Source organism: Salvelinus fontinalis, chromosome 23, assembly GCF_029448725.1.
Source record: "Salvelinus fontinalis isolate EN_2023a chromosome 23, ASM2944872v1, whole genome shotgun sequence".
Taxonomy (NCBI): Eukaryota; Metazoa; Chordata; class Actinopteri; order Salmoniformes; family Salmonidae; genus Salvelinus; species Salvelinus fontinalis.
The window spans coordinates 36,477,031-36,503,401 of record NC_074687.1 but is presented as its reverse complement, the minus strand read 5'-3'; the positions used below and the strand labels follow the sequence as shown (position 1 = coordinate 36,503,401).

At 40.6% G+C, this 26,371-nt stretch overlaps 2 protein-coding genes across 2 annotated transcripts; both read left to right on the top strand.

Annotated features, from left to right (window-relative positions):
- Positions 1-419: 419 nt before the first annotated feature.
- Positions 420-8,259, top strand: LOC129821215 (L-dopachrome tautomerase-like). The gene is made up of 7 exons (XM_055878598.1): positions 420-5,428; positions 5,598-5,897; positions 6,024-6,396; positions 6,621-6,800; positions 6,888-7,029; positions 7,156-7,357; positions 7,474-8,259. The coding sequence occupies exons 1-7, from the start codon at positions 5,143-5,145 to the stop codon at positions 7,638-7,640; spliced, it is 1,650 nt and encodes a 549-aa protein (XP_055734573.1). The 5' UTR covers positions 420-5,142; the 3' UTR covers positions 7,641-8,259.
- A 4,741-nt stretch (positions 8,260-13,000) lies between these two features.
- LOC129821214 (L-dopachrome tautomerase-like) lies at positions 13,001-25,675 on the top strand. The gene is made up of 8 exons (XM_055878597.1): positions 13,001-14,174; positions 15,390-15,689; positions 16,244-16,344; positions 16,437-16,603; positions 23,467-23,652; positions 23,779-23,920; positions 25,144-25,345; positions 25,489-25,675. Exons 1-8 carry the CDS (start codon positions 13,886-13,888, stop codon positions 25,659-25,661), a joined length of 1,560 nt encoding a protein of 519 aa, XP_055734572.1. The 5' UTR covers positions 13,001-13,885; the 3' UTR covers positions 25,662-25,675.
- The last annotated feature ends 696 nt before the right edge of the window (positions 25,676-26,371 follow it).

Sequence of the window (26,371 nt, the reverse complement as noted above, 5' to 3'; positions counted from 1 at the left end):
AAACAACAGAACACTTAAACTACAATAACATTCTCAGTAACGGTATCAGAAAAGTTTTTCTTGCTCTGACAGTGATATGTGGTTGTTTCTCTACCTTAGTTGAAGGCACTGTTAAGTCGCTCTGGATAAGAGTGTGTGCTAAATGGAAAAATTGTAAATGTGAAAAGAAACACTTTCAAAGCATGCTGGGTATTATTCAAGTAAGCTTCTGGCGCCCAAACAAGACCAAATTTGGTTGGACCAGATATCTAAGCTGACTGGATATCTATGTCTCACAAGTACAGTACAGTAGAGCACAGTAGTGTTAAGTTCAGTACAGTACAGTAGAGTTTAGTTCAGTAGAGTACAGTACAGTAGGGTGCAGTACAATATAGTACATTATACTATACTTTACTGTGCTCTACTGTGCTGTACTCTACTCTATTGTACTGTACGGAAATATACTATACTCTACTTTAATGTACTCTGCTGTGATCTACTGTGCTGTACTGTGCTCCAAACCTGTGAAACTTGGACATCTATGTTTAGGCCAAATCAAATTTCAATGTCTTTTCAACGTCCAGGGACGTCGGTGTCGGACGGTGCTCACTGGAAATACTCACTTAAAGAGGATCCTGCATTATAGCTCTTGACAGGATTTGTGAGAAGAGCATGGAACAGCCGAGCACTTTAAACACTCAACGCTCTTTTTATCCCTCTATAATGCAACTTTAATGTATTCTGATTGAAAAGTGCCCAAGGTCTTTTTTGTACTTCTAATTTCCATTTCTAATGGTACAAGGGGAGAGATTAGTAATTAGGCCAGGGCCCTTTAAATGCATGTAATAAGTGTTGGTTGTACTGTACTATAGGTTGCCCATATAAACCTTATGTTGATGATCATGGATAGCGTCTCGATTAATTTCAACGCATGTTGACTTTTAATGGCAATTTATCTAAGAACATTGTTTTTCATGCTGCTTGTCCTTGAATTGGCTTTACAATTTGAAGATAACATCATGGGAATCTTTTAAATAATTGACCCGAAGCATTATTTCACGGCAACTACTAATCTTATTTTCCAGTGACTAATTAGGCCAGTTTGTGACAGAAGTTGGTAAACTAGTTTGTTGAGGACATGTTGCCTCTAGTTATTAGTTTGAAGGTGGATATAGAAGTCTTATAGAGGATTAAGACAGTATACTGGGACACTCAATGGGCTTACATCTATAGGCTACACCACCCAGACCAACGTAAAGGCAATATACAGGAAGTTATTGCCTGGAATGGTTGGAATTTTAAATGGTGGCAGTTAATTTCCATACCTAGACTATTTTTTATGGTGTTTTTGGGAAAGCATCATGAAGGCAAAGTAGGCGGCTTGGTCAATCATGCCCCTGAACAAAGACCACAACCAAAACAATACTGCCCCCCTGATGTCATTTAAACATACTGCATCTCTCTCTTTCTCACTCTCTCTCTCTCTAAAAGTTCCTATAATACAATGTAAATGTAAAGTAATTCAACAGGTGATGACCTATCAAGAAAGGTGACTATACACAGAGCTGGTGGCATGAACTATCATGAAATATAACCCAAAAGTAGAAAGGGGGCCACACCTGTAACCTCATATTTGCATTTGAACTGTACCTTCTATAATTCTAAATCAAGGTTTCTAACACTAGCATGGGTAATCGGGTTTACACTGTACCTCTGTTATAAGCAGAGGTCAAAGCATCCTTTCAGCTGAACGTATTGAATCTGAATGGCTTTCATACCCAACATCACAAAATAAACAAGGCAAGGTCTTTCTTGGGCAACAATGAATAAGAGTGGAAGCATCCACCATACTCCAGTCCCGTTCACTTTTAACAGTGTGTGATTGCCTCAGCAGGCTATCAATCGTGATCTGAGAGGACAAAAGATGCCTTTCTATCAATTAGACTGAGGTGCTGTGAGTGTGGCTTAGAGTGCTGGTTTAAAATCAGGTGATTCAGCTGCTCCTCCAATCAGTTCTTCCCGTTTTCAGACCACTGAGCTCGGTTCTCAGTGAATGAAACTGAAGTACTCTCGATTACAATTTGAAAAGGCCCTCTTTCTTCCAACCAACACATTATATTCCTCCAAATGTGTACAGAGCACAACGCGCTGCACAGAATATTCACCTAGCCATTAAGGAAATGGATGCATTTTGCCATCAACATGGTAATAAGTAGATCATTTCACAAATTAAGCATCACCTCCTTCTGTGATATCTCTTTGAAATGCTATTAAAGGAGAATTTTCATTTGCAGCACTTCAAAGGCTGAGCAGCACTTTTCCTTTATGTAATGCTGGCCTTTCATTTGGAACTTTCCATTTTAGAACAATGCCACTTCCATTGAGGCTGATACGGGTAGGACTCTCAACACAACCGGGCAATATTGTGTCTCAAACAAAAACAAAAGAGGACAACACTGCATGCATATTCCACACTGGTTCAATTAGCAGCTCAAAAATCAACAGCACTCAAATTGTTCTCCTACGGTGGTCAACCACTCAGTGCAAAATCAAAGGGTAATAATACATTAATTTAAATGATAATGGGGATGAGGTGAAACAAATGGAGTGGATAAAAGCATTACCGGGCACAATAGACGGGTTAGCTGACAACATCACAAAAACGATGCGCATTGCTTAATGGGTCAGAAGGCCATGTGTTGTTGAGATTCTGGATGGCCAGATAGCTAGAAACAATGACAAGAAGCTGCTATATGGGGAATCGTTGGTGCCTCGTTTCAGCTAGTTTTATCTTGTTCTTGATACCATGTTTTGTATTGAGGTGTTTTGACTGATGTCACGTTTATGCTAATATGCAGGGCCGGCTCCAGGGGGCCAACCAAATCTCGCTTAGGGACCCGAAAGGCTTATGCCTATTTCTGAGTATTTCCTGTGTTTACTTAGAATGTAATATAACTTCAGGACATCAGGGCCAGATTAGGTATCAGTAGGTGCCAAATCTCAGGAAAAAAACAAATACGTTATACGTCTGAATAACTGTGTCGTTCCACCAATTAGGTGCCTTTTGAGTAGTGTAACTTGGGGATTTTTTTTGTTGTTGTTGATTTCACCTAATTTTAGTGTTCTGTCATTAAGAGCCCATGTTCAATTTATTAAAAAACATTTTCCCATCTCAAGAGTTTAAATTAAAAAAGGGACTATAGTAAGTGCCTATTCAGCTAAATAAAGTAACAGTGTTGACTATTTCATCTTAAATCAGCAATAAATCCCCCTGTGACAGGGGGAATGGAAGACTGTTGTGTGCAACAGGGAGGGGCAATTGAATGCAAGCTTCACAATAAATTGTAATTGTGGAAAAATGTCTAGCCTCTCTATTTATGGGTAACAGGGTTGACGTGTTACACTCAACCCACTCAGTTTTCCACCGCAAAACCAGTGCCTAGAAAAAAAGAGTAGAACCAGCTCACCTGCATTTACACCATGATTTGACTATTAGATGTTCAATGTTTCTTTAAATTCTTTAGAAAAAAAAAGATGTAAAAAGGAATAGTATCACCATATTAAAACTAGAGTTCAGTTCAGTTCACGTAACATGGTTGACCTTAAAATCAGGGACAGGTTGTTTTTTTTAACCTTAAAATTAATCCCTAATCACATGAAATCAATAATGCACTTTAGAAATGACTTTGTCAAAGCAACAGATTTCAGGGTTAAATGGGTTTAAATCTCCATAGAAATCACAGAGGATGCACAGAGGGAAATATCCACATGCTGATTTATTGCATTTTCCATGTGGTCTATATTAAAGGGAACTTCATATAATATAACAGGCTTAAACAATTATATATTTGCGCACAATTTCTATTTAAAATATCAAAGGGACCCAAAAGGCACTCATTTCGTGGAACGACCCAGCTACAGCCCATTTATCTGGTAATGCTTGTACTTTCTAAAGCTAAAGCAGGAAGAAAATGTACCATGTAACGTTGGAGTGCTGGACTAGAGTGACAATCTGCACATAAGAAGTAACTTATACAACTGTGTACATACCCTCAACTACTTATTTTCCAGTACACTTGCCGCCATTGTATTTCAAAGATGGCTCTCTAGCACCACCATGCGTTTCAATGGAGGTTTTGGGGTTCTATATGACAGATTTCACATTCCATGAAATGCAAAAGCTTGACTTAGGATATAATGTAATTCATTGAAGGTGTTCTAAAGATCTATTGAAATGAATGGTTAATCATAAGGATTTTTGTGTCCAAGAAAATATGATTGCTTGTGGTACATGATGAGAACCATATGCACAAATTCTAAAGTTGTTTTGTTGAAAAGTGCATACTCACCGAGGGAGGGGCAACATTCAGTTGAACACATGATTTGAAAGAGGTCCTTAGGGGTCGATCAGATGACACCAGTATGACTATAGTCAGAGTACATGAAAGGTTAATAAACAGTAAACAGAGAAAGGTAGACTCATGATGATAAAAATTTCAAATGTTCAAATTGTTCATGACTGTGGAGATGAAACACCTACTGAACTATGCCTTTTTGCATTAAAAGCACCAAAGTTGAAATTCATGCCTTCTGCCAGAGGGCAGTTTTAGAAAGCAATGGTAGAGTTGAAAGTGGTGTGAATAATGTCAAATAGTTACAGTTACTGTGGTACTTCTGTGGTTGGGAATGAGCATCAGATGAACGGTAGGAGAAAAAACGGCTTATCTTGTCAAATGATCAATTGCCTGGAGGCCCAATACTTTTTTTTTTTTCTCATCTGCTACCATGGGATCTTTAACTGAGGGCAAGCATTGTGCAAACATATGAACACCATTGTTCTCGGGGTTCTTAAAAGACACAGGGTGGGTATTTTTATCACTTGTCCCCAGAAATCTTAGTTTATGATTTCTGGGAAGAACGGTTGAATTTACTGGAGGCCTGTAGCCCACTGTCAATGCTGTCTGTAATTGTGCTGAATGGATTGGAAATTACGAAGTGAGCCTTGAATTTTTATTTTATTTTTAAATGGGAAAGACAAAGACCATGACATTGAATTAGTTCCATCTCTGTGTCTTATTGGAACTTATTGACCACATCATTGCTGTGAACAGGTGTACAAATCAATTTTTAGGGAGAAGGCAGAAGATTACAGCTGCGTGAAAGATGAGGGCTCTGGTGCTGGGGCTGTTTTTTTGTGTGACATGGCCCGATTCTACAGAGGCTCAGTTTCCTCGAGTCTGCAGCACGGTAGAAGGGATCATCTCAAAGCAGTGCTGCCCTGCTCTCGGCTCTGATCCTGCTAATGTCTGTGGCACTTTATCTGGACGAGGAAACTGCTCCAATATCAGAGTCAGTACCAAACCCTGGGGCGGACCGTATCGAATGAGAAACCGAGATGACCGTGAAAGGTGGCCAACAAAATTTTTTAATCAAACTTGCAGGTGCTTCGGTAAGTATTGAAGTTATAATATTGAAAATGTTAAACTGCAGACTTCCTCTAAGGGATCTCTATTATCTGTATAAGTATCTAACTTTAGGTTCAAATTACATGTAAAAAGTGTATTAGTATGTTGTACAGCATAACTACATTATGATCTATATTCCCTTCATGTGTCTAGGTAACTTTGGTGGCTTCGACTGTGGCCAGTGTAAGTTTGGCTGGACAGGACCAAACTGTGACGTACGTAAAGCCCCGGTGGTGAGGAAGAACATCCACTCTCTGACTCCAGCTGAGCTTCAGGAGTTTCTGGATGTGTTGGACCGGGCCAAGAAAACCACCCACCCAGACTATGTCATTGCCACACAGCACTGGCTGGGCCTGCTGGGGCCCAATGGAACCCAGCCCCAGTTCTCCAACATCTCAATCTACGACTTCTTTGTGTGGCAGCATTACTACTCTGTCAGAGAAACGCTCCTTGGTAAATGTGATGTACCACACAAACAACCAAACAAGAAAGTATAATGATGAACATTTACATGTGCACAATGTTAAACAATTGAATATCTATTACATATCTGTGACCAGTACTTTTAATCTTTTCTAGGACCTGGACGTCTTTTCAAACACATTGATTTCTCCCACAAAGGACCTGCCTTTATAACCTGGCACAGGTACCACCTACTCAGTCTGGAGAGAGACCTGCAGGCAAGAGTGAGGTCATTTCTTTGTGGCCTTATTTTTCTCACGAGTATGTACGTTAATGGGAAATGTCTACAGAATGTGTATAGCAGATTGACCTCTCTTCTGCAGAAACTGACTGGCAATGAGAACTTTGCTGTTCCATACTGGAACTTTGCCACAGGGCAGACTGAGTGTGACGTCTGCACAGACTCTCTGCTGGGGGGACGCAACCCAGACAACCCCTCCCTCATCAGTAAACAGTCCAGGTTCTCCAATTGGGGGGTGGTGTGTAACAGGTCTGGAGCAATTTATGTCAAAATGCTGAGTGTATGTGGCTAAGCATAGGTGAATGAGTGTTTGTGTCTGTGCCTGCACGCCTTTGTGCGTGTGTGCATGCATGCACAGGAGCGTGTGTGTTTGTGTGTGTGTGCACGCATGCACACAAGTGCGTACCTTCACTTATGTGTACAGGGGATAGCATCTCTATTCATAATTAAATAACATCTATCTTCTCTCCCAGCATGGATGAATATAACCGCCTGGTCACTTTGTGTAATGGGACCAGTGAGGGACATATAAGGAGAGGACAGGTAGGGAGGAGCAACATGAGTCTTCCCACAATGAATGACGTCAGGAGCTGTCTCAGACTCAGAGACTTTGACAGCTCTCCCTACTACACTAACTCTACCTTCAGCTTCAGGTCATTTTCCTTCGATAACTCACTTTTTCTCTTGGCAAAAGGGTTATGTGTGTACGCTAACGATAAAATATGATCTGTTATTAACAGGAATTCTCTTGAAGGCTATGACAAGCCAGATGGCGAGGCAGAGCTTGACTCCTCAGTGGACAACCTGCACAACCTGGTCCACTCCTTCCTCAATGGAACCAGTGCTCTGTCTCACTCTGCAGCCAATGACCCCATCTTTCTAGTAATGAAAAATCAAATAAATAAGATATAATTTAATTAAATAAAACAAAACAAGTACATGTACATTTCATAATGATAGAAATGTGTTTTTACTTAGTTTGTATAACTGATAAATGTATTTGTATAGGTGCTCCATGCTTTCACTGATGCCATTTTTGATGAGTGGATGAGGAAATCTGTTCCACCAAACTCCAGTTTCCCCGATGAGATGGCCCCCATTGGTCACAACAGAGATTACAACATGGTGCCATTCTTCCCTCCTGTGACCAATGAAGAGATTTACGTTGCGTCTGACCAGCTGGGATATTCTTATGCCATCGCACTGGATGGTTAGTGATTCAACATTTCAACAGGCGTTTGCACTATGCATTCAACGCTAATGGCAAGAAAATGAAGTAAGCACCAATTCATTTCAGAGTTTGCTTTCTTTCTGTTTGTCTTTCAGAGAATGACGGTAATCCTGTATTTGTCGTGAGAGCTACTTTGACAGGTGTTTTCGTGGGCCTACTGGCTGTGCTCATGGTAGTCGTGGTTTATATGCTGCACCGGCGAAGAAAGCATGGCTTTGAACCCTTAATACAATACAATAGGAAGTACATAGACAACTCTTGAACATTTCTTGAGCGAAAGTCTACAGTAACTGAAAGAAAGCCTACGGTTTATCTGATTAAGCTTGTATGCAATGTTCATATTAACGTAATACACAGTCATACTTATAGGACCAATTGAAACGTACTGTAACTCAAGATAAGTACTTATTTCATCAACATAAAATCCTGAGGGTAGAATGTTTGAGACCTGTAATATTTATATTCAGCCAATCAGAACCACACAAGGAATGAACCCATACAGAATAATGAACACTTACTGAATATTTATTCATTTATTGAGAGCCCATTTTCAGTTCCTGTTCTTCAATGTTTGATTCTGTGTCTTGGACAAAAATGTAGTTTATGTTTGAGAATAAATATGTGTACACCCTTTGATTCTGATTCCAGTTATGTTTCCTATCCTTTGTTTTCAATTAGGCCCCTTGCTTTTTAAAATGTTTACTAACAACATGCCACTGACTTTGAGTAAGGCCAGTGTGTCTATGTATGCGGATGACTCAACACTATACACATCAGCTACTACAGCAACTGGAATGACTGCAACACTTAAAACAAAGAGCTGCAGTTAGTTTCAAAATGGGTAGCAAGGAATAAGTTAGCCCTAAATATTTCCAAAACTAAAAGCATTGTATTTGGGACAAAACATTCAATAAACCGTAAACCTCAACTAAACCTTAGATAATGTGGCACAGACACATGCATAAACACACACACACACACACACACACACACACACACACACACAGAATAATATATGCACTATACACACACACACAATAACATATGCACTATACACACACACACACGATAACATATGCACTATACACACACACACACGATAACATATGCACTATACACACACACACACGATAACATATGCACTATACACACACACACACGATAACATATGCACTATACACACACACACGATAACATATGCACTATACACACACACACACACACGATAACATATGCACTATACACACACACACACACGATAACATATGCACTATACACACACACACAATAACATATGCACTATACACACACACACGATAACATATGCACTATACACACACACGCACGATAACATATGCACTATACACACACATACACGATAACATATGCACTATACACACACATACACGATAACATATGCACTATACACACACATACACGATAACATATGCACTATACACACACATACACATGGATTTAGTGCTGTAGATGTGTGGTAGTGGTGGAGTAGGGGCCTGAAGGCACACAGTCTGTTGTGAAATCTGTGAATTTATTGTAATGTTTTTAAAATTGTATAAACTGCCTTAATTTTGCTGGACCCCAGGAAGAGATCCATAATAAATACAAATAGATATTCAATTGTGTGCATTAAGTTTTACTTGAAATATATTATAGCTCCATGGTTTACTCAATTCACTTCTTCTTTATAATTACTATAACACATTCCATTTGGCTTTTTCCAGTAATCCTACTGGCTAATCCTGTTAAGTGCAGTGAACCTTTTACTACCCGTTGTATAAGGCAATGGCTCCCATACTGTGTGTCGGGACCCACTTGTGGGACGCATTTTTTGTACGTACAAATAATGTCATTATTATACAGTCGTTTTCTTAAAATTGGTCACAAGAGCCCCTACTCAAATCCACATCCAGTTAAATGTTTTGAAGAAAAGGGTTTTATTCATCAATTATTAACTTATTATTTTGGTCTGGGTATGTTTTTTTCACTGCTTAACCCTGGTAGGTCATGAAGCAAAATGTTTGCTAACCCCTAGGAACGCATAGAATTTACATACCTCTTGAATGTTATGTCAAAATGTATATTACCACCTAAATAGACAGTAAGTTTATGGTTGTCATGAATCTTGCCATGGAGGCAGAACTGAGCTATTTCCGCTAGATGGGCCAACTGCAAAGTCAAAATGGGCTATATCGTAAAGATTCATGAAAACAAACATCTACTTTTTGGTCTTAATTTAAGATTAGGGTTAGCAGTGCGGTTAAGGTTAGGGTTATGGTTAGGGTCAAGTTTAAAATCTGATTTTATAACTTTGTGGCTGTGCTAGTTAGTGACCATTCTGTAGAGCTGCCTCCAGGTCAAGATTCATAACAATAAATGCCAACCTGCAAATAGACATTCACAAAAGCAATATTTTTTTCATGAGATTGCCATATACAATAACTACTAATGCTACATCCTTCTAGAAAGGTCTAGATCTCACCTTTCGGGTAAAATATTTATAAATTACTGTGGTGTAGTCACTTTTAAGTACACAAGCTCAAGTACATAGTTTACGAAAATATAAAAATAAAAGAGATTCTTTGTCTGGATAGGTCAGAAAATGTGACACACTCCCTATGCAAATGTGGGTCTGAAACCTGAGACATCAAGTCAGCCCCACTGACAGAGTCATAGTGGAAAGCAGATAGATGGAGCTTTCTGGCACTATAAGGCACTGGACCCTGCCTCGTTCACTCATCAGTCAGAACCGGTCCAGAAAAGCTCACAGTCCCCTAAATAGGGGACTTAACATCTAACCCTATCTAAGAGGTATGGTCACACAAAGGGAATTTTCTCAGGGGCTATTTTCACTCTTGATAACCACACTACATTCTGACTCTTTCTGTTGATTTCTTACATTAGGTCCATAAAATGTTGGCTTTTGAATAATTCAAAAACTGCGTAGACTTGCAGAGAGAAAATATGATTGTGTCCATTAAATAAACAACATATTAGTGTATCTTTCTTTATGACAATAATGGACAGTGTTAAAATACCAGCACATTGTTTCTACAAACCTTCACAGAATAGTATTTCTTTAATTTAAAAATGTATTTTGGGATTCAGTATTTTTTTTCTTGGATTCAGTTTTGTATTTTTATCAGGGGATTTATTTGTAAAAAATTATCTCATGTCCTCACTAGCAGTATATGTAAAAAAAGAAATGTCCCATTTTCAGGACCCTGTCGTTCAAAGATAATTTGTAGAAATCCAAATAACTTCACAGATCTTCATTGTAAAGGGTTTAAACACTGTTTCCCATGCTTGTTCAATGACCCATAAACAATGAATGAACATGCACTTGTGGAACGGTCGTTAAGACACTAACAGCTTACAGATGGTAGGCAATTAAGGTCACAGTTATGAAAACTTAGGACACTAAAGAGGCCTTTCTACTGACTCTGAAAAACACCAAAAGAAAGATGCCCTGGGTCCCTGCTCATCTGCGTGAACGTGCCTTAGGCATGCTGCAAGGAGGCATGAGGACTGCAGATGTGGCCAGGGCAATAAATTGCAATGTCTGTACTGTGAGACGCCTAAGACAGCGCTACAGGGAAACAGGATGGACAGCTGATCGTCCTCGCAGTGGCAGACCACGTGTAACAACCCCTGCACAGGATCGGTACATATGAACATCACACCTGCAGGACAGGTACAGGATGGCAACAACAACTGCCCGAGTTACACCAGGAATGCACAATCCCTCCATCAGTGCTCAGACTGTCCGCAATAGGCTGAGAGAGGCTAGACTGAGGACTTGTAGGCCTGTTGTAAGGCAGGTTCTCAACAGACATCACCGGCAACAACGTTGCCTATGGGCACAAACCCACTGTCGCTGGACCAGACAGGACTGGCAAAAAGTGCTCTTCACTGACGAGTCACGGTTTTGTCTCACCAGGGGTGATGGTCAGATTCTCGTTTATCGTCGAAGGAATGAGCGTTACACCGAGGCCTGTACTCTGTAGCTGGATCGATTTGGAGGTGGAGGGTCCATCATGGTCTGGGGCGGTGTGTCACAGCATCATCGGTCTGAGCTTGTTGTCATTGCAGGCAATCTCAACGCTGTGCGTTACATGGAAGACATCGTCCTCCCTCATGTGGTACCCTTCCTGCAGGCTCATCCTGACATGACCCTCCAGCATGACAATGCCACCAGCCATACTGCTCGTTCTGTGCGTGACTTCCTGCAAGACAGGAATGTCAGTGTTCTACCATGGCCAGCGAAGCCATTGAGCAGGTCTGGGACCTGCTGGATCGGAGGGTGAGGGTGAGGGCCATTCCCCCCAGAAATGTCCTGGAACTTTTAGGTGTCTTGGTGGAGGAGTGGGGTAACATCTCCCAGCAAGAACTGGCAAATCTGGTGCAGTCCATGAGGAGGAGATGCACTGCAGTACTTAATGCAGCTGGTGGCCACACCAGATACTGACGGTTACTTTTGATTTTGACCCCCCCCTTTGTTCAAGGACACATTATTCCATTTCACGTGTCTGTAAAACTTGTTCAGTTTATGTCTCAGTTGTTGAATCTTGTTATATTCATACAAATGTTTACACATGTTAAATTTGCTGAAAATAAACGCACTTGACAGTGAGAGGACGTTTCTTTTTTTGCTGCTGAGTTTAGGTATTCATGTGACTTTTCACTCAACAGTCACATGCCAGGTCATAGGTAAGAGGTGGAAGGGAAAATCCAGCTAATCCCACGAGCACAAAGCATATGAAATCAGACATTTCTGCACTGGCGTACAAAGCATCATTTACCTTCATTGATGTTTTTGGAGCTCCTCCCACAGAACAAAGAATGCTTGGTTCTCAGAAAGATTCAAACATCATTTGATGACTTTTTCTCCAGCGCAGTATAAGAAAAAATTCTTAGTACTCCATTATACAATATAGCCTACTTGTTCATGATGTTGCTTAAGGCTAACATGTCATTTAACTCTCCCAGTCCATAGAAGCAACCCTACAAGAGTAGCCTACATTAACCGTCTAAATGTAAGAGTTTGGTTGTGGTTGGGGAACTTTCTTGTCACAAGGGTGACCCTTTCAGCAAGCTCTGCACTAAAATCTCAGAGGACAAATATCTCATGACCCGAGGACTTGTTGAAATACGTCAAAGGAAAGGAGATTTGGTACAGTAATACACCAGAAGTACAGCGTTAGACTGAAACGTCTGAACATAGTTTAGATTATACCAGAGAAAAGGGAAATGATTGGTCAAAGTGTAACATTTCAGCCTGCATGTTCTTAATCCGCGTGGCCTCCATACGCCAAAATTAGCACAATCTGATCAAGGTATTTTAATCTCTTTTTCCCGATGCAGAGTTGTAGCTTGTGTGATTCGGGAGTCTCTTTAGTTTTTGTGTTCAGATGAAGATTTCTTGCATGAACTATGTGAGCCATGTTTTATCATGATTTAAACGATTTAATGTCATGCGATAAAATGGCAAAAACAATCTTATAAATTACACTAAGCAGAACTGATGACTGGATTATAGTTTTTTTTATAATTCTTTATGACCTTTTCTCCACAATTGGTAGTTACAGTCTTGTCGCTGAAACTCCCATATACACTCGGGAGAGGCGAAGGTCGAGAGCCGTGCGTCCTCCGACACAACCCAACCAAGCTGCACTGCTTCTTGACACAATGCCCACTTAATCCGGAAACCAGCCGCGCCAATGTGTTGTAGGACTGTGCACTGCACCCATCCCACCACAGGAGTCACTAGTGCACGATGGGACAAGGATATCCCTGCCAGCCAAACCCTCCCCTAACCCGGACAACTTGTGTGCAGCCCCATGGGTCTCCCGGTTGCGGCCGGCTGCGACAGAGCCTGGACTCGAACCCAGAATCTCTGGTTGCACAGCTTGCACAGTTAGCACTGCGACACAGTGCCTTAGACCACTGCGCCACTCGGGAGGCCTGACTGGATTATAAATAGTAGGTTATCAGACTTGCAAAAGTGATCGGATTTCAATATCTGTTGTTAAATTGTGTGAACTTTTTTTGGATTATTCATGGGACTAATATTGTGCGTTTCACAGTAAATGGAAAGATACCATATTCTGTTGACTACCCAACAGCCCATGTATTTTGGCCTGAGGCGTTTCACTGGTCACCGGTATGAGTCCAGCTCATAGTCCGCGTGTGTCAGGTGATTACCACGAGACCATGATCTTAATCCTTTCTGACCATACTTATAGAGGGCACATGCATTGGAGGCTTTTCTAACGTTCCTGAGACTGACTGGATCACAGTGTACTTTCTCTCAGGCTGTCCCTCATGAAATTACATTTATGACTGGAGCCAAATGTTGAATACACAACTGAGGAGCGTTGCAAATGTGATTCCATACCCTTTAGGGGAAAATAATTGAGCACGTCATTGCTGTGTGCTGGTGTACAAACTGGTTTGTGAGTGGCCAGAAGAGGACAAGAGGTATTGAAGATGATCAAGGCGCTGTTGCTAGGTTTGGTTTGTTTTGTGACATGGCCCGATTCTACAGAGGCTCAGTTTCCTCGAGTCTGCAGCACGGTGGAGGGGATCGTCTCAAAGCAGTGCTGCCCTGCTCTCGGCTCTGATCCTGCTAATGTCTGTGGCACTTTATCTGGACGAGGAAACTGCTCCGACATCAGAGTCAGTACCAAACCCTGGGGCGGACCGTATAGGTTGAGAAATGTTGATGATCGAGAAAGGTGGCCTATCAAATTCTTCAATCGGACATGCAGGTGCTTTGGTAAGTCAAATTAAAATGAAGTGTTACATTTAAAGGGGCAATGTGCAGTTGCTACATAGATTTTTGGAATTGTAAATTAATGATATGTACCCATTGATTATTGAAGAAAATAACTTATAAATGCCTCATAAGCTTAGTTCAACTGTTGTATCCCATCAGACACCAAAATATAAGCTTGTTTTACTCCTTTGTTTGTAAACAAAGTTAATATAAACAAACACCATATAGCCTAAAAACATGGTTAAACTCTGTCCATGAATTTGAGAGTGGTTACATTTCTCCAGCCCCATCCCTCGGCTTTTTATCGAATCAGGGGCGGGGTGTGGGTTTGTTATTGTTTCAACTGCTGATTGCGCCTTAAAGTCTTACGTAAATGTTTTCAGCAAATCAGTGTTCACTATTGAATAATATAGGTTTTTGTTTGGATCACATTAGAACCTAAAACAACAATTGAAAATTGCTAAAGGGTAACTTCACCACTTTTCATCCACACATGAATTATCTTTAGCACCAAACCAGTGTCTGAAAACGGAATGTTATTATGATCTGTGGTTAAAGAGATAAGATGAGAAGGTCCTAAAGAATGCTTCTCTGTGACATAGTACGATTAAAAGTAAGAAAAACTGGGATTTTCAAAACCTGCAATGAGTTTCTAGCCAGAGGGAGGGTATTTTCTAGCCAGGGTGAGGGCTCCCGAGTGCCACAGCGGTCTAAGGCACTGCATCTCAGTGCTAGAGGTGTCACTACAGACCCTGGTTTGATTCTAGGCTGCATTACAACCTGCCGTGATTGAGAGTCTCATAGGGCTGTGCACAATTGGACCAGCGTCGTCCGGATTAAGGTTTGGCCGGGGTAGTAAATAAGAATTAGTAATTAACTGACATGCCTATTTAAAGAAAGGTTAAATAATACATTTTCTTGTTCCCCATGTCACTATTTCTAAAATGTTGATGACGTCATTAGGTAGAACTTTTAACATTGCATTTTTTATGCAAAACTTCGAAATGAGCCATTTTCACATATGTAGACACTAGTTTGGTGCTGGAGATAATGAATGTGACGTTGAAAAGTTGCGGAGTTGCGCTTTAGGTGGGAATTGGGATAATTGGGAATTGTGATAATTGAACTGTCCCCATAAGTATATGGAACGGTCCACATTTTTGACTGTTCCCATATACTTGATTTACCTTATATATATTCCCTTCATGTGTCTAGGTAACTTTGGTGGCTTCGACTGTGGCCAGTGTAAGTTTGGCTGGACAGGACCAAACTGTGACGTACGTAAAGCCCCGGTGGTGAGGAAGAACATCCACTCTCTGACTCCAGCTGAGCTTCAGGAGTTTCTGGATGTGTTGGACCGGGCCAAGAAGACCACCCACCCAGACTATGTCATTGCCACACAGCACTGGCTGGGCCTGCTGGGGCCCAATGGAACCCAGCCCCAGTTCTCCAACATCTCAATCTACGACTTCTTTGTGTGGCAGCATTACTACTCTGTCAGAGACACACTTCTAGGTAAAACACCCATTGATTATTTTATAATTTCATACATTTATAGATTAAATAATAATTTCAATATATTTAAATATATAGCAGCGTTGCAGTTCTTGACATAAAACAGTGCCTACTACCATACCCTGTTCAAAGGCATTTAAATAGTTTGTCTCGCCCATTCACTCTGAATGGCACACATACACAATCCATGTCTCAATTGTCTCAAGTCATAAAAAACATTTTTTGTACCTGTCTCCTCCCCTTCATCTACACTGATTGTAGTGGATTTTTCAAGCGACATAAATAAGGGATCATAGCTTGTCTACGTCATGGAAAGAGCAGGTGTTCTTAATGTTTTGTACACTCAGTGTATATTAAATGACATTCAACCTTCAAGCTAATCCCTTCTTGGTTGGAACATAAATGAAAGACAAATGTTATAAATGACTCACTTGCTGTGTTACTTATTTACTAGTTATATGTTTATATAATACTCTCCAATCTCCATGTATTGTATAGATAGCAGAAGAGAACATTCAGAAGTTGCTCATGAAAAACCTTGTGTTTCTCTGTAGGTCCAGGTCGTCCTTTCAAGGCGATTGACTTCTCCCACAAAGGACCAGCCTTCGTCACCTGGCACAGATACCACCTACTCAGTCTGGAGAGAGACCTGCAGGTAAGAGTGGGTTTGAATGATGACGAGAAAGACGTGAAAAACTGCTTCAAATATTGATGAGAATAAAAGTAAACCTTTCCTCAATTCTGCAGAGACTGACTGGCAATGAGAACTTTGCTGTTCCATACTGGAACTTTGCCACAGGGCAGACTGAGTGTGACGTCTGCACAGACTCTCTGCTGGGGGGACGCAACCCAGACAACCCCTCCCTCATCAGTAACCAGTCCAGGTTCTCCAATTGGGGGGTGGTGTGCGACAGGTGCGTTTTTGGACAGAAACGAGTTAAAAACATTGTGGGCAGGTTACCCGGAAACAGATTAAGGCCTGGATTCAATCAGATCGTGCGTTAACCAGTGTTAACCACCATTGTTTTGGCGGGGTTGGAGGTGTAACTGTGGTATGAGCTGACATATCGGTGAGCGTCTGCTCTTGTGTGTCACAAACCACTTCATTATTACCCCTACGGTGTTAGAGGTTCAAACCTGCGCTAGAAAGTGCAGCCATTATCGATATTCGAAATAATGACTCTCAAATATCAAACCATTGATGTGTTAGGCTCAGTGGCAATTTTAGCATGTAAATCTTGGTGGGGCAAACTTTTTTTTTTAGATCCATCCCAGCAAATACACTACACAACTCAACACTAAACAATACATTAGTTAAACTATAACGGTGACAAACGGTGCCCACAAACGGTTAGAGCCTACATAAATCTGTCCCGACAGAGGAGCTTTCTTTTCAGCATCATGGAATGAATCTTTATTACCGCTACATCTGGCTATCAGCGTAGCCTCATCTGGCAGCATTTACAGCCTTTTTAAAAAACAATGGCTGATATGGCTGACTTGCTTAAATAAATATGGTTTCTACTGACTCCTTGTGGATTTGTGTAACTCGATAAAAACTGCATTCTCCTTCTCCGACATCGGTTTTGACTTTTAAACCATGCACAAACATTATTACATTTATGTTCAGTAGATTCATAATATCTGTTCTTATGTCACTAAAACTAAGCTCAAAGTATAAGCAAGTGCAAGCAAACAAGCTGCGACGAGGTAGGCATTCGCTCAGCACTTTCAAAATAGAAATTCAGGTAGGCGTTGGTTCAGATAAATTCAGCAAGAGCTGTTAACTTTACTCTTCTTTAAGTCCCCACAGAGAGAGAGAGAGAGCGCGCGAGAGATACACGGTTAGCCTACCATTTGAAGTATTTTCTTAGGCCTATACCAAACAAAACAACCCTTGCAATATCAACTGGAATTACATGGGTCTATTACTTCCTGGCAAACATGGTTACAGACCCAACAACATTATAGTATCCCCTCCTCATGGAGAAAAGCACATGAATTAATTATACCTCACAAAGTAAGCAGAACAAAGAAATGCATCATTCCAAAATTGCCTAAAATGAGGAATAAGAAACTATTGAGATAGAACTACAGTGCATTCAGAAAATATTCAGACCCCTTGACTTATTCCACATTTTGTTACGTTACAGCCTTATTCTAAAATGGATTAAATTGTTTTTTCCCCTCATCAATCTACACACAATGCCCCATAATGACGAAGCATCATTTTTTGTTTGCACATGTATACAAATAAAAAACTTCAATATCACATTCACATAAGTATTCAGACCCTTTATTCAGTACTTTGTTGAAGCAGCTTTGGCAGTAATTACAGTCTTGAGTCTTGGGTATGACGCTACGTTTGGCACCTGTATTTGGGGAGTTTTTCCCATTCTTCTCTGCAGATCTTCTTAAGCTCTGTCAGGTTGGATGGGGAGCGTCGTTGCACAGCTATTGTCAGGTCTCTCCAGAGATATTCGATTGGGTTCAAGTCCGGGCTCTGGCTGGGCCACTCAAGGACATTCAGAAACTTGTCACGAAGCCACTCCTGCGTTGTCTTGGCTGTGTGCTTAGGGTCGTTGTCCTGTTGGAAGGTGAACCTTCACCCCATTCTGAGGTCCTGAGCGTAGTAGGTAGTAGGTTTTCATCAAGGATCTCTCTGTCCTTTGCTCCGTTCATCTTTCCCTCGATCCTGACTAGTCTCCCAGTCCCTGCCACTAAAAAACATCCCCACAGCATGATGCTGCCACCACCATGCTTCACTGTAGGGATGGTGGAAGTTTTTTCTGGTACCCTTCGACTTCATGGCTTGGTTTTTGCTCTGACATACACTGTCAACTGCGAGACCTTATATAGACAGGTGTGTCTTTCCAAATCATGTCCAATCAATTGAATTTTCCACAGGGAGACTACAATCAATGTTGTAGAAACATCTCAAGGATGCACTCGAGCTAGATTTCGAGTCTCATAGCAAAGGGTCTGAATACTTATGTAAATAAAGTATTTTTGTTTTTATTTTTATTTAATTTGATAACATTTCTAAACCTGTTTTCACTTTGTAATTATGGAGTATTGTGTGTAGATTGACGAGGAAATTGTTTTATTTAATCATTTTTTGAATAAGTCTGTAATGTAACAAAATGTGGAAAAGGGGAAAGGGTCAGAATACTTTCCGAATGCACTGTAAGCAATATCACAATTGAGATGTAACAAGTATGGCATAAGGGAACGATGTGCAGATAAGAAGCAGTGGTCTGTATTCATGGATGCCAAGGGAAGCCAGGCTTCCCCCAAAAATCGACCAAAAGTAAAAATGTATTTTGTTTCTCTGTTTCATAATTTTCTTTCAATTCACAAGAGGCTGAATGTATCTCACAAGAGAAAGCATCTGAGCGAGCGAAACAGCACCCCTTTGTTTCTCTACGTATAGGCCATCTATCGGACGCTATGTGGTCCAATTGAATTGTTGCCGCCCGTAGCATTGAAGTCTAGGTAAGCCAGCGAGCATCTGGCCTCCCTTCATAAAAAAGTATATAAGCACCAAAAAAAAGTGTCAAGGGAAGCCAGCTTGGATTTGGCGTCACTCCTATCGAATCCCATTTAGAGCATACGGCATTGACTTGAATTGTTGCATCTCATTGTGTTGTTGTCATCTGGTGGCTAGCTAGTCAGCTAGCTAAAATTGTCCCTTTCTTAAATTAGCCATGGATGGAGATAGGGATTTGGACTTGTGGTTTTACTTAATTCTCCGTAATGGTCAATGATTATAATAGTGATTCTGATCCAACCATTAATTCATACATTGTTGTACCCCTGGCCTGAGAGGATGGAAGTTCAATATGTAGCTAGATGTAGAAGGCTAATGTTAAATATTAATGTTCAGTGGTCTAAAGTACTTAAGTAGAAATACTTTAAAGTACTCACTTTTACTTGTGTCATTTTCTATGAAGGTATCTTTACTTTAACTCAAGTATTGCAATTGGGTACTTTTTCCACCACTGCTAACGTTGCCCATGAATGGAAGTTAGGCTAGCGAGCAAGCATTTTAGCCAGGTAGCCTAGGACAACAAAAAATAAAAGCGTGTACTGTGTGACAGAGTAATAGACCTTTCGTCAATATGAAAGAGAGGAGGATGGCATTGGCGTTTCTCTACAAGTAGGGTTAGTCAACATGTTTTTCTACACACACACTCACACACACACACAGAAATCAGAACCATGGACAGCCACATCATATTTAGCATTCGTTGATTGGACTAAATTGTTTTTGGTATCTTTTAGTTGTCATTAGACTAAGCAGAGGTGATTTTATGATGTTGAAGTTGAAATGGTGCTGAAATAGTGGAGGCAGTCTTTGCAACTTGCAATATTTGTGTTTGTATTTATTAAGGATCCGGGTTAGCTGCTGCCAAGGCAGAAACTGCTCTTCGTTGGGTCCAGCAACCTTAAGGCGGTTATATACAGTTTAAAATATTACATGACATTACATTTCATAACACTTTACCCAATATATTTATGTTTTTCCCTCAGGCCACTACTCCACTATCAGATATTTACAATACAATATCCATGTGTACGTGTGTAGAGTGCTTGTCTTATCATGTGAATGTGTCTCTGTGCCTGTGTCTCTTCACAATCCCTGGTAACTCTCTGTGGTTCTAAATCAATAGTTGTTTAGTGGTCCGAAAATGTGGGAAACATTAACTTGCTTGACCATGCTGTAGGTCATGTAAATGTCTCTTACTGTACATGCAATATGCATTATGGACAGAGGTTGCTATCCAGTTTTGTGATAAAACAAAGGTGTGGTTGAATGGATTGTCATTAGGCCCATATATCATGGTGGCAAGGCATATGAATTAACAGGTTATAGAGAAACAACGCAATTATCTCAACACATAGGTTGTAATATGGCTTTTTTTTTGGGGGGGGGGGGGGGGGGTTTGGCCAGTGATTTTACCCACGCACCTCTACAGATAAGAGACGAGTTGTAATTTCGATTAAGACTAATGAACAAGCTCAGATGGACAATATGCCTACTTGTACAGCACTTTTGAAATGGACAGCGACAGAATACAGAACATGGTTCGTGCCAACATGGCAACAACATGGTAGCGATACAACATGGCAGCAGCGCAACATGGTAGCAACACAAACATGGTACAAACATTGTTGGGCACAGTCAACAGCACAAAGGTCATAAAGGTAGAGACAACAATACATCACGCGAAGCAGCCGCAAGTGTCAGTAAGAGTGTCCATGATTTAGTCTTTGAATGTAGAGATAGAGATAAAACTGTCCAGTTTGAGTATTTTTTGCACCTCATTCCAGTAGCTAGCTGCAGCTAACTGAAAAGAAGAGCAACCCAGGGATGTGTGAGATTTGGGGAAGTTCTGAGGGGGAGAGGGACCAAATTTGTAGGGTGAGACAAATCAAATCAAATAACAATAACAAGGCTATATACAGGGGGTACCGAGTCAATGTGCGGGGGTACAGGTTTGTTGAGGTAATTGAGATAATTTGTACACGTACGTGTAGGTAGTGGTAAAGTGACTATGCATAGATAATGAACAGTGAGTAGCAGCAGCGTAAAAAAAGGGGTGGGGGTCAATACAAATAGTCCGGGTAGCCATTTGATTAGCTGTTCAGCAGTCTTATGGCTTGGGGGTAGAAGCTGTAAACCACTACGGGATGGTTGAGCTAACGTAGGCTAATGTGATTAGCATGAGGTTGTAAGCAACAAGAACATTTCCCAGGACATAGACATATCTGGGCAGAAAGCTTAAATTATTGTTAATCTAACTGCACAGTAGCTATTACAGTGACATAATACCGTGCTATTGTTTGAGGAGAGTGCACAGTTATGACCTTGAAAATGTATCAATAAACCAATTAGGCACATTTGGGCAGACTGGATACAACGTTTTGAACAGAATGCAAAGGTTCATTGAATCAGTCTAAAACTTTGCACATACACTGCTGCCATCTAGTGGCCAAAATCTAAATTGCACCAGCATCCCGGAGTCGCTTCTTCACTGTTGACATTGAGACTGGTATTTTGCGTGTACTATTTAATGAAGCTGCCAGTTGAGGACTTGTGAGGCGTCGGTTTCTCAAACTAGACACTCCAATGTACTTGTCCTCTTGCTCAGTTGTGCACCGGGGCCTCCCACTCCTCTTTCTATTCTGGTTAGGGCCAGTTTGCGCTGTTCTGTGAAGGGAGTAGTACACAGCGTTATACGAGATCTTCAGTTTCTTGGCAATTTCTCGCATGGAATAGCCTTCATTTCTCAGAACAGGAATAGACTGAGTTTCAGAAGACAGTTCTTTGTTTCTGGCCATTTTGAGCCTGTAATTGAATCCACAAATGCTGATGCTCCAGATACTCAACTAGTCTAAAGAAGGCCAGTTTTATTTCTTCTTTAATCAGAACAACAGTTTTCAGCTGTGCTAACATAATTGCAAAAGGATTTTCTGATGATCAAATAGCCTTTTAAAATGATAAACTTGGATTAGCTAACACAACGTGCCATTGGAACACAGGAGTGATGGTTGCTGATAATGGGCCTCTATACGCCTATGTAGATATTCCATTAAAAAACTGTCCGTTTCCAGCTACAATAGTCATTTACAACATTAACAATGTCTATACTGTATTTCTGATCAATTTGAAGTTATTTATTTATTTATTTATTTTATTTTATTTTTTTTAATTTTTATCCCATTTTCTCCCCAATTTTCGTGGTATCCAATCGCTAGTAATTACTACCTTGTCTCATCACTACATCTCCCGTACGGGCTCGGGAGAGACGAAGGTCGAAAGCCATGCGTCCTCCGAAGCACAACCCAACCAGCCGTACTGCTTCTTAACACAGCGCGCGTCCAACCCGGAAGCCAGCCGCACCAATGTGTCGGAGGAAACACCGTGTACCTGGCCCCCTTGGTTGGCTCGCACTGCGCCCGGCCCGCCACAGGAGTCGCTGGAGCGCGATGAGACAAGGATATCCCTACCGGCCAAACCCTCCCTACCCCGGACGACGCTATGCCAATTGTGCGTCGCCCCACGGACCTCCCGGTCGCGGCCGGCTGCGACAGAGCCAGGGCACGAACCCAGAGACTCTGGTGGCGCAGTTAACACTGCGATGCAGTGCACTAGACCACTGCGCCACCCGGGAGGCCCAATTTGAAGTTATTTTAATGGGCATTTCAAAAACAAGGACATTTCTAAGTGACCCCAAACTTTTGAACAGTAATGTATATATATATTATATATTTTTTAGCTAAACAGGTAGAGTCACCACTGGTTAGGCTAACGCATGTTTATATGTTCATTTGGCTGGGGGGATTTATGCCTATGAGTCTAACTTGTAACTGTGGGCTGCATGGAATTTGTCAGATTATAGTCGAGTGTGGTTTTGTTGCATCCAATGGCAGTCTCTGCGATAACGCAACAAGACACTTGTGGATTTGACAGATCTAAAGTAGTTCCACCTTCGACACCGCCAAAACAACGCTATGTCAATCGGATTGAATCTAGCCCAAAACCTAGTCCTGGACTAAAAAGCATGTTCAATTAAAAAGTTTCATTGAAAGTAAAGGACCAGGCTTAATCCATGTCTGGGAAACCATGCCCTGTATGTACTATACCTGTGCCGTTTATGCTTTGTGGGCCTATGATGGTTTTGATACTACTGGGTACATTTTCATCATGTATTTTGTACCAGACTCACTGTCCTAAAATGCTGCTTGAATTCCCCCCCCCCCCCCTCCCCAGCCTGGATGAATATAACCGCCTGGTCACTCTCTGTAATGGGACCAGTGAGGGGAGCATTAGGAGAGGTCAACTGGGTGGCGCGAGGTCCGACATGAGTCTGCCCACCATGAATGATGTCAGGAGCTGTTTAAACATCAGAGACTTTGACAACGCCCCCTTCTACACTAACTCTACCTTCAGCTTCAGGTGACCTAATCTATTGACACTGACCTGGGACTTTACACATATGGTATTATCCAATAAAGTAACGTTGAGTAATCTGTCTAAATTGCATTGTTTCTGACTTCCAACTGTAATTTGTTTTCTATACAGGAATTCTCTTGAAGGCTATGACAAGCCAGATGGCGAGGCAGAGCTTGACTCCTCAGTGGACAACCTGCACAACCTGGTCCACTCCTTCCTCAATGGAACCAGTGCTCTGTCTCACTCTGCAGCCAATGACCCCATCTTTCTAGTAATGATCTAGTTTGTACAATTGCTTATGAGTCCATGTATTGCAGTATTGTATTTGACTGTCATGTGGGATAAAGTAAACTATTTTGTAGTTAGCCGTTTTCTGTGCAGAAGATGCTTAAATGTTTGATATCAGCTTATATTGAGTTGTCCCTATTACTATGTAACTACACATAGTAGTGTAGTTAACTGTAATAACAACATAGTAGTTACTATGTATTTACATGATACTAGAGTTTTAGCGGTTATGTTATTACACAATTAGAACACGGACTTTGTAACTACACATCCACTTGCTGAAGGTTATCCCACTGATGTTATTAAATATTTTCTTGTTCCACTATGCAACTAGTTTGGCTATAACACGTTTGAAAGTGACCTGTGAATGATCATTTTAATAACTTGAACCAATATATGACCTTGTTACTACACTATACAGTGCCACTACCATCAAATCCACAGGTAATCCCAGCGTTGATACCGTCTTGATGTAATTGTGTAAATAGGCTAAGACCTAGTAACAACAATTGTAACAAGGCACACCCTCTCATTAACTACTGGTTATTTTAAATACATTTTTGTCTGTGTTATTACCTGCTTCTAAGGTTATACCGAATAAAAAGTAATGTAAGAAGAACGTAGTTGAATGGGATACACTTGTAATTATCATGTACCCAGCCAGGACCAAGCTACTTAATGTGAAGGGAAACCCAGTAGGTAATAATGCATTTCATTACTATGTGGTTAGCATGTAACAGCCTCTCATGTCCTAGTCTATTTACATCATTAGATCAAGATGGTATCAACCCTGGAATTACACTTGAGTTTGATGGCAGTGTAGTTACATGTAACAAGGTCATATTTTGGTTTGACTAACTATTAACATTGTAATTCACAGGGGACTTTCAAATGTGTAATTACAAAACAGTAGTTACATAGTGGAACAATAACATGTGGAATAACATGAATACTTTCCATGTGGGATAACCTTCAGCAAGTGGATGTGGAATTACACAGTCCTTGTTCCAATTGTGTAATACCTGATACCGCTAAACCCTATTACAATGTAAATGCATAGCAATGACTATGTGGTTACTTTATTGTTACTACAGTTAATACTGTGCAGTTTCTTAGTAATAAAGGGCAATTTGATGTAGTGTTGGCAACTTAATTTAAAGTGTTACCAAATGTTTTAAAATGACATAACTCTCTGTCTCTTTAAAGGTGCTCCATGCTTTCACTGATGCCATTTTTGATGAGTGGATGAGGAAATCTGTTCCACCAAACTCCAGTTTCCCCGATGAGATGGCCCCCATTGGTCACAACAGAGATTACAACATGGTGCCATTCTTCCCTCCTGTGACCAATGAAGAGATTTACGTTGCGTCTGACCAGCTGGGATATTCTTATGCCATCGCACTGGATGGTTAGTGATTTCGCAGTCGTCTTTGCAATAAAATGAATCGTCATCAACTTTTTCTTATTTTATTATCAGGTCAAAATGAAATAAGAAAGCTCTCATAAAGGTCTTGTTTGAATTAAATCTCTCTTCTTATATCCCTTCCTCAGCTTCGGACAGTGGATTTGTGTTTGTGCTGGGGTCCACTCTGGGCGGTGTTTTCCTGGGTCTCCTGGTTCTTCTACTTGTCTTGGTCCTCTACTTGCAGCAGCGCAGGAAACGTGGCTTTGAACCCCTTATCAATGCACAGTTCACCAACAAAAAGTACACAGAGGAAGCCTAAACAGTATGTACTGTACACTTTGGGTTAATATCCTTGTTGCTTCTCATGTTGAAATGTACCTCAGTACTAAATGACTCGCGCTCTGTCAAACCAGACATTGTTGATGGGAATTTACAGTACAATGTATTAGTGCTTTGCTTCTTCTTTAACCCTCTTCTTGTTCTGTTTAAAAAAAGAACAGAGCATACAGTAGGACATTTTGTTTATGTGAAATTATTTAATAATATGATGATATTGTCACCTATACTGTATCCATTATTACCTAAGATTGACATTATCCAGTTTTTGTCCCTAACTGAAGAATCCATTATAATTTATCGATAAAAAAATTATAATTAAATAACATTTTCAAAAATTGCAAAGCTATTATTATCTTTTTAACAAATATTTATTTGCATGAAAGAGTAACAAAACACAGATGCAACCATTTTAATTGCATTAAAAAACTGTAAGGCATATTTGTTTGTACGGTCTTTATGTTAACTAGATCATCAACCTTATTGGCTTGAAACTGTTTTCCAACTCCAAGCAAGATGTTATCATGATCGTATTTTTTTTGTTACAATAGAATGCATTTGATTGTATGAAATGTTGATGAATAAGGTTTCTGAAACATTCGTTTTTTTACATGACTTTTGCTGATCCATGAACATACAGTACTAGACAAAATATAAGACAAATATGACCATTAAAAGTGCAATAATACAAAC